General features: G+C 46.6%; 1 protein-coding gene across 5 annotated transcripts in view; it reads right to left on the bottom strand.

Moving 5' to 3' along the window:
* Positions 1-475: 475 nt before the first annotated feature.
* Positions 476-17899, bottom strand: part of LOC118231999 (proline-rich protein 5-like) — a 35686-nt gene continuing 18262 nt past the window's right edge. For all 5 annotated transcript variants that reach the window (XM_035426488.1, XM_035426491.1, XM_035426490.1 and 2 more), the window contains 6 exons: positions 15414-15462; positions 15213-15270; positions 13708-13799; positions 13021-13161; positions 3377-3515; positions 476-2427 (listed from right to left, as the gene is read on the bottom strand). In XM_035426488.1, coding sequence (XP_035282379.1) covers positions 1850-2427; positions 3377-3515; positions 13021-13161; positions 13708-13799; positions 15213-15270; positions 15414-15462 — 1057 coding nt within the window. In that variant the 3' untranslated portion in view covers positions 476-1849. The remainder of the gene's footprint in view (positions 2428-3376; positions 3516-13020; positions 13162-13707; positions 13800-15212; positions 15271-15413; positions 15463-17899) is intronic.

Genomic DNA, 17899 nt, shown 5'->3' with positions numbered 1-17899 from the left:
GGATATAAAATGGCTGCAAGATGTTGTCATTTCCCTTAAGAACAGCAGATGGCAGCCACACCCAAGGTGGAGAAAGAAGTAGCGTTTTGATTTTGAAATACAATTGGCTGTTTCGCGAGCCAGTGAATTACAAACGCCCTTATGCCTACATTAACACACACACACACACAAACACCCAGACACAATATGACTGCCACCTTCAAAATCATAAAGTGACTAGAGCATGGTCAGTGAGGACAGGCGGAGTGAGAGAAAAACTCATAAAGGAATACTTCTGCCCCCAAAACTCATTTCCATGCAAATTTTCTTCCCCTTGATCCATGATCATATTTTTAGGTAGTGAGTAATGATAGTAATCACTGTTGCGATCATTCTTACAGCCAAGCTAACCCCCCCCCCCCCCCCAACCCAACTATCACAATATTTGGTTCCCCGTGTGACAGCTAAAATGTAATAACAGACACAAAAAGGATTATAAATCTGCAGTTTATCATGTTTATTCTTGTGTACTGATAATGGCCCAGCCTCAAAGGACCAGCCTTGATCCTTCAAATATGATTGTGTTGACTGAGGAGGAACTGAATTAATTATAAGCGCCAATGTACACAGTGAGAGTGATTTATATCAGGAGTTTGTATTTGTTGATTTGAAGTTTCTTTCATAATTTAAATATAAAATCACATATAAATAATGATAGCAACATCATAATATACAGTGAAGATCACTTTGAATCCGATCAAAAATTGGCAAGATGAAACAAAAAATGTATTTAAAACTATGTTAAAAACCTCTGCACCACTTTAAAAAGTGTTATGTCTGCGTAAAATACATGCGCTTTTAGCTCCCTCGTATAAAACACATGAAAAAATTTTTAAGTGTATAAAAAACCACTTCTTGTGTACTAGATCAACTAACTTAATAAGGAAGAAACAACTATTCATAAATTTAGAAGTGATTAATCATAATGATTTACATTTACTTCATCTGTCAGTCACTGTATTCCTAATTAAATGCTTGTCATTGATATCTGGTATAACCTTAAAAATATAAATACTGAATTGAATATGAATACTGTTCTATTCTTACAATTCAGACATTGTGTTTTTAAAATGTATAAACCTTCTAGCAGGGTCAGGGGCAGAATGCACCATAAAACAATGTTTTAATATGATATTCATTTAAATACTAGACCCATAACATAAAAAGAACAACAACATTTATATCTTCATACGAAGAATATTAAATGGATCCATATGCTTTTAATTATAATATATCATTTATATTTTAGAATATACCATCCCAAGTTCTTCAGAACGTCTGTCACAAATAAAGGGTGAAAAAGCAATCAGGCTTTTGACTCACCCCATCGGACGGAAAATTTCAAAATGTTTCACAGGAGAGCCAGGGGGAGGCCCTCTTCTCAATTCACACCTGATTACTACATCTGCATCAAGATACTAGACCACCACAAGTAAGACAAGCAATCCTACACTTTAAACTGGGAGAGGCCCGCAGGCATAGAACCCCATGCAATGTCTCACCTCCATCCCTCTCCCCGACACAGAATCACATTAGAACCCACTTTTCACTGGACTGGGACCTGGACCTGTTCACAGCGCTACTGTCGAGCTCATTAGCACAGGGAACACCAATTAAACATCATTAAACATTCAGCTTAGAAACAACACCAAAAGCAAAATGGAAACAAGAAACCAAACTCCTCAAAAAACACTTTTTGTTTATCAAAGCTTTTAAAAAGTTTTATAAAATGTGTGATGTAGAAAGGTGGAGGGTGTGTGTGTACTGGGGGGGGGGGGCAGTTTGGCGTGCCGCGCGAGGGGTCCCCTCTCTAAACCACGCTCTGTCTGCCATTGTCTCTGCTGTATCCCTGAGGGTCTGAGCAGCGATGCGAGAAGTCTATGAAGATGCCTTCCGGCTCAGAGTCCATGGACTCCAGGATCTGGTCGACGATGGTCTCCGGGCTGGAGGAGCAGCTGGGGAGGGAGGAGGGGTTCCGGGTCAGGCTGGAGGGGGACGGCTGGCCCTCCTCCTCGGCCGCGCGGAAGGGTCCCGGGGAGAGTTCGGAGAAGATGGAGGGGGAGGGCTGGGGGGACAGTCCGACCGAGGCGCAGGCGGCTCCGGGCAGGGCGGGGGGGTCCTGGTCGTCAGGCAGGCTGAGCTTGGCCACGGAGGCCCTGGAGCCGGAGTCCGTGCTGGGGGCCAGGCTGGAGTAGGCCGGCTCCTCCGCGCACGAGGTCATCTCGCACACCGAGTGGCGGCGGATGCCCACGCTGCCCACCGAGCCCGCGTCCGAGTCGTACTCCACCACCGGCGTCAGCAGGGGGATGTTGTAGCTCTTGGAGCGCACCACCGGGTTCTTAGCCAAAGGCTCGCCGGGCTTGGGCCAGCGCCTTAGGAGACGCTTCTCTGCAAAGCAGGAGAGAGACAGATGAGTGTGTTACAGAGAGAGAGGGGGATGACTGTTAGTCTACAGAGGGAGAGAGGGGTGAGTTTGTTACAGAGGGAGGGATGACTATTAGTCTATAGAGGGAGAGTGCGATGAGTGTGTTACAGAGAGAGAGGGGGATGACTGTTAGTCTACAGAGGGAGAGAGGGATGACTGTTAGTCTACAGAGGGAGAGAGGGGTGAGTTTGTTACAGAGAGAGAGGGGGATGAGTATGTTAGTCTATAGAGGGAGAGTGCGATGAGTGTGTTACAGAGAGAGAGGGGGATGAGTATGTTAGTCTATAGAGGGAGAGTGCGATGAGTGTGTTACAGAGAGAGAGGGGGATGACTGTGACTGTGAGGGAGAGAAGGGTGAGTTTGTTACAGAGGGAGAGGGGGTGAGTGTGTTAGTCTACAGAGGGAGGGAGGGATGAGTGTGTTAGTCTATAGAGGGAGAGAGGGGTGAGTGTGTTAGTCTATAGAGGGAGAGAGGGGTGAGTTTGTTACAGAGGGAGGGAGGGATGAGTGTGTTAGTCTATAGAGGGAGAGAGGGGTGAGTGTGTTGGTTCCCATTTCCCTGAGCGACACAAAGCCAATCATGGGCCATTCCTGTGGGGTTGTTGAGACCGTGGTGCTCACTCATACACCACAAGTGGCACTTTACCCGAGTGACCCACCCAGCAGCGAGAGATGTGTGGTTTATCTACAGAAAGAGTGTGCATTTTGTCTATAGAGGGAGAGAGATGTGTGTTTCAATTACAGAGGGTGAGAGTGATGTATGTATGTGCTACAGAGAGAGAGAGAGTATGAGAAAAAAAGGGTGTATTTAAACTATGGAGAGAGGGACTGAGAGGTGTGTTTTATCTACAGAGAGATGAGTTTGTTGGTCTGTAGTGAATGGGAGCTGAGTGCGTTTGTAGAGATCCTCACCCAGCACACAGGAGCACTGCATGATAGTGCCGTCATCGGAGAAGAGCCCGTGCGTGCCCAGGTACGGAGACACCACCTTCTGAATGAGGGACTCCAGCTTCAGGTAGTCATCACTCACACCTTTAGACTCATGGACACCCTGGAAGACACCGTGTCAGAAACACAGACTTATAAATTTACTGTAGAAACCTTTATTCAAAACCTACTCAAAGGTACAATGAAGCTATTTATCACACTAGTAGGTTTGGGACATCCTGTACTGGCCCATGAACTAAGCTGCACAGCAACTACATGCATGACTGCACTTACTATGCAGCTGGTAGACAGTAGTGGACTACATTTACTGTGCAGCTGGTAGACCGTAGAGGACTACATTTACTGTGCAGCTGATAGACAGTAGAGGACTACATTTACTGCACAGCTGGTAGACCGTAGAGGACCACATTTACTGCACAGCTGGTAGACCGTAGAGGACCACATTTACTGTGCAGCTGGTAGACCGTAGAGGATTACATTTACTGTGGGAGCTGGGAGAAAAGCACTACTGAGGTGAAAGAGGACTGCAGGATTGGAGAACAGGGGGTTGCTGCCTATATCAAATGTACAGCATTGTGAGGAGGGTGAACACCAGCATTTCAGCAGGATGCGACAATCAGCAGTTCCTGTTTCTTCAGATTTCTAAAATGTTTCCTAACCAGACGTTCTTTCCCCTTTTTTCTCCTGCAAACACTTGAAGTTTCACAGAGATTTCTCAGTTTCTGTCACCATTTGTGAGATTACACCAATCTAGTCCCTGTCAATGCAGATTTCCGATTTTTTGACGTGCTTTCTGAGAACTGTCAGCCAAAAAATACTGAGGAGAGCAAGCCCCCTTCCCCCCCAAACCCACATCCTCAGGTCATACCACAAGCTCAAAAAGCAAGCGGCACACTAAAAAAAGAAGTAGGTTGCGGCTCTGTCTTGTAAATCTGATTGTGCAGATACAACGTCTCAGGGGTCGCATCCAAGTTACAACAAAGCCAATCTCCCCTCGCATTTCAACCACCCTGGATACAGAACTCATGAAACTGGATGGAGGGGAAGCCAGTAACATGCAAAATAAACAGTGCAATGGCACTTAAGTGTTACTTGGTAATGTTGCTGCACCGTCAGCGAGCAGCATGCTGTGGCAGAGTGCCACTCCCACAACGCTACACTTAGCCGAGGGGTGCAGAGACGTGCTAACTCTTAATGAAAGGCACACAGTGGGGAAACGCTCAATGAAAGTCACGCTGTCTGAGTTATGTTTAAGTGATGATGCCCTCCACTCCACTTCCTCCTGGGAGTCGGACTCCATACAATGATTCATTTACATTGCGCCATGTCGAGAGTGATGGTTGCTTGGAGTGCGAATGAATGAAGATGGGGGGAGAGGTAGCTTTTGTACATGGAAGGGTCTCACAGCATGGACGTGTTCTAATACTTATTGTTCACTGAGAGTTATGGGAGATCTAAATGAGAGAGTCTCGCTGCAGGCTACACCTCAGCAGGCTCCACCGGAGAGCATGAAAGCGAGGATGAGTGTGCAGTGATGTCAGTTCCTCACAGAGATGAAACAAAACGGCCCTTGAGATGGGTGAGTGACGCACGTGGGTCTCACAGGGGATCTCCTCTAGTCCTTTCACTGGCTCTTTTCTCCTTACTCAGAGCTCTTTCACTTCCCAGTTTCTCACACACACAGACATCCGCTTCCACTAGCCGTGCTCCGTCAAACCCCCACACGCGTCAGTAAGCCCACAGAAACACACATCTGCACGCGCGTACACTCGCGCAGACACAAGCACATGCACATATACACACGCACATATACACACGCGCATAAATAAACACACACTCACTCACTCACTCACTCACCCACTCACACACACACACACGCACGCACGCACGCATGTTCCATCACACAGGAAAGTGTGTCAGAGGGCCACGTGGGCACAGTGAGTGAGCGCACCAAGGACAGGTGTGGTTTCCTGGCAACACCCCTCCACAGTGCTCCTAACCTCCTTTCCTTCTCTCCCCTGATCTACCGCCTGTTCTGTTCCTAAGGAATGCGGTTTGGTCATTCTCTAACAGATGCACACCCATTATTGAAAACACCTTTAACACACGTCACACTTCAAATCTACATAATTCTCATAAAATCAGATTTTTGGCCATAGATTTTCTAGATTCTGTGAGTGAATGAAAGCTAAGCAAATTCTTGCAGACAAAATGCACATTTAAAACTTAATTTCATATTCTTTTGAATACTTACATTCATACGACTTTCTGAAAGGCGCTACTCTGGCTGTGGGACCTTGTCTGCTCTGTACATAGTTCACTGAAACAATACAGAAGACTTAAATTTGGGTCATGTTTAGCTCCAATTTTAGTTTGAAAAACTTCGCCCCGCAGTTTCAATTCAGTATCACGGGTTACCCATACGCTGCCGAGCACTTACGAGTCTCTGTAGCACTCCGGACTCTGGGGTGTTTTTTATCATGTTAGTGAAGCAGAAAAGAAACCAAACCCTGGAGGGGCCCCACAGAGGTACAGAGGTGTGTAGAGAACATCCTGGCCACTCTCTCTTTGTCTCTCTCTTCCTCCTCCTCTCTCTCCTCTTCTATTTCAATCTCACTCTCTCCATAGTGCTCTCTGAGCTGCACGCTGACAACGGCTGATAGTTTTGCAGAACGCTGACACTATGACTCTACGTCCTATCTCTCACCTGCCAGAGAGAGGAAGCTTCTGAGGCCAGGAGAAAAGGGGCCAGACAGAGACCAGCTGGGGCACCAGTACGGAGCTTCACAAATGCACTGTATTGCTTTAAAAACAAGACCCCCAAAAACCACTCCAAAATAAAGCAATCACTGATTTTTCCATACTGAGCATCTGGCCTTAGGTGATACAGACTGGCTACACTACACCCCAGCAGAGCCAGCTCTAAATGTTGGGAATTTTACAAATGACTTCCTAAGAATATATTTTTCTAAATTGGACAAAATGATAACAATCACATTTGTCCTGACACAGAACATTTTATTATTTTAACTTGGGGTGCAATTACATCATTCATGAATTATTCATGTGGATGTATATGTATGCAAAATTATGTGAAATTAAACAAACTCAAAAATTTGTATTTATGTACAAAATAGGTTCTTCGGGAAAAGGGTTTCCAGGTGAGTACCTCAGATTTTCTCAGGCTTGTTATTAGGACCCACAGTTCAAATGGGTGACTGTTCACTTGCTTTGGACATGTGCAAAAGAGCATCTACAGAACTTGGCACTCAGCAACAAGTCTGCCACACTAATGCATTCTCACCAACAGCATGAAACCTAATTAATTCTCCACAGTAAATCAGCTGAATTAAATACATTTATAAATACATAAATACACCATCTGGGAAAATTCATTTGAGTTTGGACCCCTTGATAGATAAATAAAAATAAATTAATCAAAAATAAATATTTGAAAAATAGCTTTTTTTTCTGTCCAAGGACAGGCAAATACATTTGAGCAGTGATGCATGAAGTCACGGTGGGTTAGTTGTAATCACGCGCCAACACAACACTGGAATAACCTGAATAAACCTCACAACAACCGCAGCCATGCTGACCCTGTGTTTTTTCCATTGCATCACAAAAAGCTGGTTAATTGCTGACATGCTTGAGTGAATGTGCTTTGCAGTACAGTACAAACAACTAGCAGGACAGATACTGAAATAATAACAAATGGCTAATTTCCTTTGTACAGTTGTGCTCTGCTACTGGAGTAAATGGTAAGACTGGGGCATAGCACAGTCAGTACAGGACTGAATAACCACCTGAAACATCCAACCGCTAGTCTTTCAACTGCCAACTGAGGGTCTAACAGTCACACTAGTGTAATGTAGCAACCCTGTACTGAGCTATTTTTTCACCCTAATTTTTTAAACAACTTGGTGGCCCCTGTTTTTGTAATAAACCTCCAATTTCAAGCACCCAATCTTAGTTATACAGTAAGTGTAGTCTGTTGCCACAACATACTTCATGAATTCAGGAGGGCCTGGACACGCATTCATGTCCAACAAAATGTGGGCAGCCAATCACTGCTCCTTTTAGCTCTGTAGTCCACCAGCTGAGCTGTGCAGCCATTGTACAGAGGACCACATATCTTATCCATTACACCAGAGCAAACAGGCTGGGGCAGAAACATGGCTGCTAAGAGATGCTGCTCACTGCTACTTAGTGGAGGATGTTACTCAATGTTAGACCTCTCCTCTCCCATCCCCTTTGTATTCTGTCATTCCCCGGTCCACTGAACACGGTAGAAGAAAAGCCCTTACCCACGTGACCGAGAAAACATCAAACAGTAGGCCTTTGCTGGACGAGCCACTAAGGTAATGCGTTAATGAGATTTTTAAAATCTGTGAATGCAGGAAACACAGATCAGCTCAGCTGGAAATAAACAAGTTTTTGTTGAACCCTCTTCTGCCATCTTGCACACAACCACATCAGCTCAAAGTGCGAACATTCCTGCATCCAGTGGGTGGTCTGTCTTTTTCCTGAACCCCGTTGCGTGACTAAAAAAACAACAGAAAACGAACCCAACGACCCTATGGGAAACGACCATCTATGAGATGACATACAAAAGCGACCCCAGACCCCATCGGGTCCACTTAAGCCCCCAAGAGTAGCCTGCCTCCGCCCCCCCCCCCCTTCTCCTCTGTCCCCTGTGCATAGTGTGCCACAGGCCCTAGTGCTCTGTGTTAGGGTGTGGGGAACAGCCCCAGGCTGTGAATTCTCTGCTTGGGTAAATAACAGCGATAATAAGATGGTGGGGGGGGGGGGGTTATGGTGAGAGGGAGTTCCTGGAAAGCACTCATAGAGCTGGATAATGGTCTCAAATTCAGCACATGCCATTCAGATTTGCCTGAACCCTCAATAGAGAAGAGAATGGCGGTTCATACACACAGGTCCATCTCATCATCGTGAAATGGGAACATGCTCCTAACCTCTGCCACTTTAACATTTTAGCATTTAGCAGAACATTCCTTATCAAGAACATTCTTTATATAGCATGATATTTACTGAAGCATCTCAGGTTAAGTAAGTAGGGGAACAAAGGTACTTCCCCACCCGAGAATCTTACATCCTCAAAGTTACAAACCCACTTCCCTAACTATTACACAACACACTTCTGTGCAGTTATTGTATCAGAAGAAAATTCATCAGGAACACCTGGTGCACACAGACTGCAGGCACCCAATCAAACAGAGAGGGCGCTGTGGCCATCCTGCCGACTGAAATTCCTCAGAGGGCATTATGACCAGCTGTGCACGGCCCTGCAGGCAAAGCTGCTAGCCACCATTAGCACCGGCGGCTATATGCGTGGGGTGTCTCACTAAACAAAAGGCCAGTGTTTCAGCAGAGTGGCGCAGCCCCAAAATGAAACACATTTTACAAAAGGTAACCGAGAGTGCACAACAGACACAGACAGCGTGGTCACGTGCAGTAACCTGAAAAACAATGGAAGACATCACACCCCTCCCCCGCCTTCCTGCAGATGAAAGGGAGCACCCAGCCAGGCCAGGGCGGCGCTCTACGCCCTCACCCCGGCTCTTCAAACAGGAGGTGTCGGTTTCGGTGTTTGGAGGAAGTCAGAGGTCCGTGCCGAGCGTGAATCGGCACCCGTGCCCCGAGCTTCATAAAAGCAAACGACGGGTCTTTGATATGAAGATGAGCTCCGTCCCGCCGCTGTCCGAGAGGGCTCCTCACCGAGCTCTTATCCCGATGAAATCCTGCCTTACTTTTTTTGGAACGGCTCGTGCTGATCCGCACTTTTCCACCCATTGATCTGTCGTCCGTCAAGCCAAAACTTGGGTTTCTGAATAATCACCCTGCCTCTCACTTACAATTAAAATATCATGCAGAGGAGGCTGCTTGGGGAGCATTGTCCTTGTTTCGTGTGTCTTTCTTTACACTCACGGCTTGTTTTCTGGTTAGTGAGTCATGGTACTAGCGTGTGTTTTTCTCAGCACATGAACAACATAGTATGTTTAAAACTCAGAGTCACTGAGGCGATGCATTCTGGTAATGGGCAGAGATCTGCAGTTTCTCAACACCTTCTCTGCTGCCTGGAAACGAGCCGTCAGGGGTCTCGGCGTGATTATCTTTGACCTACCTGGTCGCTGTGTAATGACCCAGTAAAGGTTGATTGTTATCGCAGTGCTTTGTGAGGCAGCTTTGCTCTCATCTGCATAAGGCACAGGGTGTGGGCCCATGCAGGAAGTTGAGCGGTTGTTCCACATCTATCAAAGGGCAAAATCTGTCGACATATTAACCAGATTGGTTCTTTTTCTTCTGACCTATATTCCCTAGAACAATACTGTGTACATATCGCAGATTTTGCGAGCACTGTACAGTTATATACGGATATACAGTACTGTGCAAAAGTCTTAGGCTTTAAAAATATAATATATAGTATATATTTGGTCTTAGATGTTTATTTTTTGTTTTCTGCATTAGTGTGTCAGTAGAAAAGGGCACTACTTTTCAGATAAAAACTTGATCAAGGGTCTCTGGGATTACCTGGAGAGCCAGAAGAGAGCGAAACAGCCAAAATCTGCAGAAGAACTGTGGACAGTGTACCTAAGAGAATTGATGTAGTTTTAAAGGCAAAGGGTGGTCACACCAAACATTCATTTTATTTAGTTTTTAACTATTTACTGCTTTTTATATTATATTTATAACCTTTCATTTCATTATTTTTGAAAGCATCTTAGCTGTACAGCATTTTTTTACAGGTGCCTAAGACTTTTGCACAGTACTGTATGCAAATTATGTATATAACTTAGTTCTGAGAGCAATATTTTATTCATGTATTTTTATACATTATAAAGCATTTGCTCAGAAGTGTCAGTTTTCATTGCAGATCAGATTCCAGACAGCCCTGTGAATACTCTGCACCTGCTCTGTGCTTCACAATCAGATAAAAGAAAACAACATTAAAGCCTGAACAGCATCAATGGCTGTGGTGCCACTGGATGATGCGTCTAAATGCATTTTATTTTTTAATGAACAGAACAGAACAAGCATTCCTGTCTCCACACTGACTAAGCATGTTCCCCCCTCCCTCTCAGGAGAGCCACAAAAGCACCAACACACAGCACTACAGACCGGCTTTTGTTCAGCTCCGTGGGCACTCTGTCAGGAGTCAACGATTTTTTATTTATCCAAAAGAATGCTCGCTAAAATTACAGGATATTTTTCTCCTGACTTTCTCCATCAACTAACTTTCATTCTTAGTCACGTAATGTTCGTTCACATTGGGCAAGTCACCCTCCTATTGAGAGTCAACATACTGAAGTTGTGCAAATTCACACCGAATGGAAATGAGAGGAGAGCGTGAGACAGGATACAGCGACGGAACCCACACTGAAAGGCGGGAAAGCGCCTCTGTTCCGGACCCCGTTAGAGAAAAACATAAAAGCAGGGAGGCAGTGGCCCACCGGTCCTTTCTGAGAACACTCCCCCCCGCACCCCCCGCTCCTCAGACTCTGGTTCCCACCCAGCGGGAGGCCACAGCCTATCTTCCACCACCCCCTCGTGCGGTCACTGAGAGAGGAGCGGAGCATGAGACTGAGAACCCACATCCCACACCTCCCCGCCCACCTTCCCCTCCGCCTCTGCAGGCCTACTGGCCCCCGGTCAAACTGCAGTCACATGCTCCTGGCCCTCGGAAAGCAGGCCCCGCCTCTCAGCAGGCCCACTGGCAGCCTGCTGTTAGTTAGCTGTCACGCCCCCCGAGTGAGAGGGTTACCATAGGAACCAGCGTAGCACACGGTCCCGTACGGGCGTCTGCGCTGCACAGGGAGGAGAACCGCTTGGTTAATGTCACTCCCCTTCGCTCTGCAGACTCACTGCTGCAGACCAGCACGGTGGATCAGACTGGCCCTGCAGGGTAATGTGCGGTGTCTCAGTGTAGAGACCTATGGGTGACGGGCTAACCCACGTGTTGTGATTGGCTGTCATACTTGCACGTCGCCCACTGCCCAACTGTTAAATTATTATCCTGCGACTCCACACCCGCACAAGGAAAAAGGGGCGGGTCTTGAGGCTGTCCATTACACGCAGAGCTCTGGGAACGCCGCCTCCCCCCATCACGCAGATGACGAGTGGGAACGCCCCCCCGCCCTCCCCTCAGTCCAGCGTACACAGCGGCTGGGACAGAGAAGAGCCTTTATCAGCACCATTAACTGCCATTTCCTGACCCAGTCACTCCCTCAGGCAAATTCAGTCCCAGACTCCCCGAACAGGGGGGCTCTGGCCTAAGCAGACCTACTTATACAGGTCAACTGAAGAGTTACCAGCCAGCAGAGCCCCAATTACCCACAAGTCACCATAAGAGCTGTGTAGCAGACAGAACTGGAACATGGGAAAAGGACCTTCCTTACTGCAGACAGATTCAGTCTCAAAAGCCAGAGCTCATCACGCCATTTTGAAGGATCACCACACCACTGCATCACAACTGGGGATCACATCTCATGCTGTGTCGTATGGTAGATAAGTGCTTACATGTGTTCCAATGTGTTCTCACTAGTACTGTATTTCTTTTTCCCTGTCAACAAGCCTTAAAAACTCTCCCTTGCCTTCATCCAATCAAACCCCATCTGGGATCTATGATGGACCATCCATCACACTCTGCACAGTCTGTAACCCCTCCTCTCCCAAAATCAGTGGGGGGCAGAGCAGGGCAGTTCTGAGAGCATTATGCGGCTCATACACTATTTTGTTCATGTATTTCTGTACGTCTCAATGCATTTGCTCACAAGTGTCAGTTCTCATTGCAGATCAGATTCCAGACAGCCCTGTGAATACTCTGCACCTGCTCTGTGCTTCACAATCAGATAAAAGAAAACAACATTAAAGCCTGAACAGCATCAATGGCTGTGGTGCCACTGGATGGTGCGTCTAAATGAATTTTATTTTTTAATGAACAGAACAGAACAAGCATTCCTGTCTCCACACTGACTAAGCATGTTCCCCCCTCCCTCTCAGGAGAGCCACAAAAGCACCAACACACAGCACTACAGACCGGCTTTTGTTCAGCTCCGTGGGCACTCTGTCAGGAGTCAACGATTTTTTATTTATCCAAAAGAATGCTCGCTAAAATTACAGGACATTTTTCTCCTGACTTTCTCCATCAACTAACTTTCATTCTTAGTCACGTAATGCTCGTTCACATTGGGCAAGTCACCCTCCTATTGAGAATCAGTATACTAAAGTTGGGTAAATTCAAAGTCGGGGGTGGGCAGCAGGGGGGAGTAGGGGGCAGAGGAGAACAGAGGGGGGCAGTGGGGGGCAGAGGAGAACATTCGTAGCAGCTGGCCGCACTGCCTCAGTGTCTAATCTGTGAGTGTGGTTCAGCCACCAGGGAACATGAATTCTCTTGATGAACTCTGAAGAGAAATGACTCAGCCCTGTCTTTTTCTCTCTCGCACTTACTACAGAGGTGCGTCAGTAGTTTCTCTGCGGAGCGCTCGTTACAGAGGTGCGTCAGTAGTTTCTCTGTTGAGCACTCATTACAGATGTGCGTCAGTAGTTCCTTGGTTGAGAACTTATTTCAGAGGTGCGTCAGTAGTTACCTGCAGAATGAGCAGCATCTGTATGATGGAGGGGGGGACGCGGGCGCGGGGGCGGGACAGCGCATCCTCCAGCTTTATGTTGAGGGTGATTATGTTACGGAAGTGCAGCAGTGCCAGCTGACGCACAGAGGGCTCCTTACCCTGCAGAGAGACACACACCGTCATACACACTGTCACACACAAACACATACTGTCTCTCTTTTTCTCTCACACACACACACGCACACACACACACACACGCACATACACACACACACACACACACACACACACACACTGTCTCTCACACACACGCACACCGTCCCTCTCTTTCTCTCATACACACACACACTGTCTCTCACACACACACACACACACACACTGTCACACACAAACACACACAGTCTCTCTCTTTCTCACACACATACACGCTGTCTCTCTCACACACACACACACACACACACACACACACACACACACGCACACACACACTGTCACACACACGCACACCGTCACATAGACACACATACACACACACAAGTTCACGTGGGAATGCTCGTTATTGGAATGTCCCATAATGGACAGTGGCATGCCGGAATGTTCTGCGCTGCAGTGTCTTGGGTTTGTTGATTCTACACTGGCTCAGACTGGTTCTGTAGTACGTGCTTTCAGCCAGACTTTCAGTCCAAACACCCTGGATGACTGTACCTGGACAGGGTAGAAAATCGCTTGCAGCATGGTCAGGACGTCGCAGAAGAAGAAGTCCCAGGTCTCTGCCACAGAGTCCAGCAACTTCTGACCTGCAGAAAGCCCACCACATGCAGATTAGCCACACGTCTGGGGCCAGGACGGAGGGCACGGCGGCCTTTGAAAGCCGTCTTTTGTGAGAAATCTCCCCCTGACTAAACAATGCCAATTCACACAATGAATAAAACGCCCGGGGGCCCCTATCTCAGTGTCGCGATCATGAGACAGAAATGACAGCGAGACGAGAAGAGTGTGTCTTGCGGGCAAAAGGCGTAATGTACGTAGCTGTAGGTCTGCAGTATTTCCTTTATTATTGTGGGACAGGTTTTACTCATAAAGAAACCGCCCTGTTTTTTCGGCGGTTGAGCCCGTGACGCAGAACGCAAAGCGGCCTCAGATCCCACAGCTGATAGCCCGCGCGCAGAAATCACCCTTTGAACCAGCCACCAGCGATACCTACACGCCAGACTGAGAGCCAGCGCGCAGCAGTTAACCAGAATCCAAACTGATAAGCAGCACACAACAATGAACGAGAACTCAGACTGACAGTCAGCCTGCAGCAATTACCCAGAAACCAAACTGACAGCCGGCATAGAACCATCAATTACAACGCAGACAGCTTCCAACACTGGGGAGCAGTGACTGGTTCGGGGCTGTGCAGTTTGTGCTTAAAGAATCCTTTTTAGCAGAAATGCACACAGGCTTCCCCCACACGGTCTCCTCTGGTCCTGTCTGCACCATTAGTGCTGTTCTGAGGCTGCAGTCAGTGTAGAAAAAGTAGAAAAAGGCCCACTAATTGAATCATGTGGGAATTCTCAGAAAAGATCACTGGATCTGGGGCCAGAGCTGCCAAGCTGAGCACCAGGAGGGGCTGGTGTGTGCTCTGAATGTTGCTCTATGCAATCTCCTCCTCCTGCCTCCCCTCACCATCAGTTTAATTAGTCCAATTAGTCGCTGACCTGTACATTTACCACACTGCATTCCCCCAAAAAACACACAGAGCAGTAAATATTTAGTGCGAAAGGTCAGCTTTGATCTGAGGTTTTGTCGTTCACAGGAAGTGTGAGAACTGTCAATCTGAATAAATGATTTGGATAATTCAGCCTATAAAGCGCAGTGATGGGGAATAAATAAGTCCACAGCAGCTTTCCAGGAACGGCATGCCCAAACACGCACAAACTTCAGTGGCAAGGGAGGGAGAACACATTCAGATTGCACAGCAGCCCCAGAATCACAGCTCCACACCACATACTCAATAACCGCACATCTGCCTTCACACCTGGATTACAGCTGGACTGTTAGGTCTCCTTCTGTTCGGTGGTGAGAGACCCAACCACCTGTCATGTGCACTTTGGACCACAGACAGAGGCTTTTTTCTTAAAGTAAGTTCCTATGTGCTAGTGATTCGACACAGAATAGCATACCGGCAGTACCTATACAGTGAGTAGCTTACTTTCCATACATACCTTCGTAAAACCTAATTTTGTCCCTTAGAATGACCATGCCCTTTGTGAGAAGCTGGTTCTGGAAAACACAATAGGATGGAGAAGCAGGTAGTTAAAAAACCCATGGCACAAATAAACAGGAAACTGTTCATCTTTACTGCTACCGTTCATTGTTTTCAAGCCAGTGAGGCCAGCCACACTGTGTAGGGTTAAACTCTTTACCTGGAGATATTCTGTGAAGAAGGACCCCAGCTCCGTCTTCAGCAGCTGCCTGAAGAAAAAGGACAGCTAACTGTCAGAAAGCTTAGGCTGACAGATCATAATCTTTCTGGAGAGTATGATCAAAAATATAAACTCAGACCTGATATGCATCTCAACACTTCATGCATGTGCAATCACTTTTACGACAGACTTGACTCAATCAACGTTTGCCCTTAACCTTTATAAATGTGTTTTTCTTCAAAAACACTATTTGGAAAGTTCAGCAATCACCAAAATTGACTTGCCAAACCGTGTCTGTGTCAGAAGAAAACAGTTATCAGTATTTACAACATTTGAAAGTTCATGTTTAGGGCAAATTTTGATTGAATCTAGGTCAGATTCAGTCAGCATTTCAATTATTTTTTGTCAGCATTGTTTGAAAAAAAAAAAAAAAAAAAAAATACACACACACATATATATATATATCCATTATAGCAAGAAGATTAGCCACAGCAGTATTCAGAATATTTCTTTTTTATACGGATAATTAATTTAAAAATGACAAAAAATTATTATTGGGTCCAACTGAAACACAGATTTTCAGTAGGTTCACATCTTGCAGAAAGAAGGAAAAGGAAAATTGTCTGGTTGTCGTAGCGATTTGCCAGCTGTATCAGAACTAAATTTTGTTGTTGCAAAGGTCAGACAGGTTGTTGCAGTAATCAGCATTGTTGTAACAAAATTTGGCAGGTATCTGTTCCCCTGTGTTTTTGGAACTCACAACATTAATGCGTGAGAGAGCGAGAGTCAGACAGTCACATGGTCAGTATTTCCTCGCTAAACTAGAACACGAGGAAACCAAAAACAAAAACAAAACAACCAAACAAATTGGTTACAGTAAACACCTTGCATGAGAGGCAAGCTGATTAGCACTTATCACTGTCCAGCTGGGTCTCACCCAGACGGCCCCGGCACAATCCCTGCATTGTTCCCCCCTAATCTCCCACTCCTCTCTGGCCACTCCGAGCCTTTCTGGGGCTGTTTGGAAACCCGGAGCTCGACAGACCCACATAAACGATGCAGAGAACTGAATCAGCACATAGAGAAAACAGAAACAAACAAACCCTCTAGGGGAAAAAAATGCCGTTTCTCTCTTGAACATTTTCACTCCGCCAAAGGTGTCGGACCTCAGCCCTAACTAGCGAACCCGAGCCCAAATGGACACGGTACACGTCGTCGGGGGGGACCTTCTCCATGCTGCGCACAGCGGGGACAGGCGTTTCCTGCTTCCTGGCCTCTCTTGATGAGATCACGTCTACACACTCAAAACCATACAGGAAATCAGGCCAAGAGGGCAGAGCCAGATGCGCTACCTGCCTAGCGTCAGCTCCGGAGTCTGCCTGTCACGGCCCGAGCCCTCATTAGCGATGAGCGCTGTCGGACGGGCCGGCCTCCCCAGGAGGGCTCCGTCTCCCTGCCCTCAGAGAACCTTCGCTGGAATAGGTCAGACCCATCAAACTGAGATGTATTGACTACTCTGAGTCAAAAAAAAAAAAAGAAAAGAAAAAAAACAGTAGCAGAGACACGGCGTACAGCTCTGACCCGAAAGAAAAGCCATCCGCTCAGGGACGCAGGAGTGGGCGAGTGGTGTGGTGCAGCCCGCGGGACGGCTGCCTCAGACCGTACACAAGCGCCCCCACGAGACCGGGGGTTTGATCCCCCGCCGCGACACCTTCCCTTCCCTGACTGCGGCCCTCTCTGCTTTCCACCTGCCCGAATAAAGTTTAAAAATGAGAAGGGGGTGGAGTGTCCACCTTGCTTTTAAAAAGATGCTAGATCTGAACAGAGAGGGCAGAGTTTTCTACCCTGCTGCTAAAGCAGTTTCATCCCTGCCCCCTGAGAGAAACAGCTGACAGTACTGTCATCGATCCGAGTACTTAAACAAAAGAGAAGTTCCACAAAGAGAAACAATAAAAGAATAATGTTAAATTCCCCACAATAGTGAGATCAATTAGCCTCATTAAAAGCCCAATAAATGTGGCGTGCAGTGTGGGTTTTCCTCTTTTTTAAACAGGCCACCGCGGATCTCATTACTGCAGCTCCACAGTGTGCTCAGAGGCGCCCTATCTGTGAATCACACGCCCCTCGCTGCATCATGTTTGGACAGGTACCTCCACAGGAAATTACAACAGCTGCACATACAAAAAAGGGTTTCTTTTTTTTTACCACACATTATAATGAGTTTATAAAAAAATGTGTTTTTTGCAGTGTCATCGTGATTTTGTTTTCACTATTGTAATTAATGTTTTAATTTCTTCTATGATTCGCAGCTGACAAAGTTTGTTTGATGTAAATAAAATATTATTGCACACCATATGCTGCATGATTCACTGTGAACACATTAAATAAACGACTCCGCGCTGTAACAACGCGGGTATCAAAGAAATCAGCCACCCAACGCGAGGAAACATTCTTTGAGTGCAGCAAGAGAGTGTGATGCTCAGTGA

This window comes from Anguilla anguilla, chromosome 7 (assembly GCF_013347855.1).
Source record: "Anguilla anguilla isolate fAngAng1 chromosome 7, fAngAng1.pri, whole genome shotgun sequence".
NCBI classification, from domain to species: domain Eukaryota; kingdom Metazoa; phylum Chordata; class Actinopteri; order Anguilliformes; family Anguillidae; genus Anguilla; species Anguilla anguilla.
Note: the sequence above shows the minus strand (reverse complement) of the source record. Positions and strands in the feature narration are given on the sequence as shown.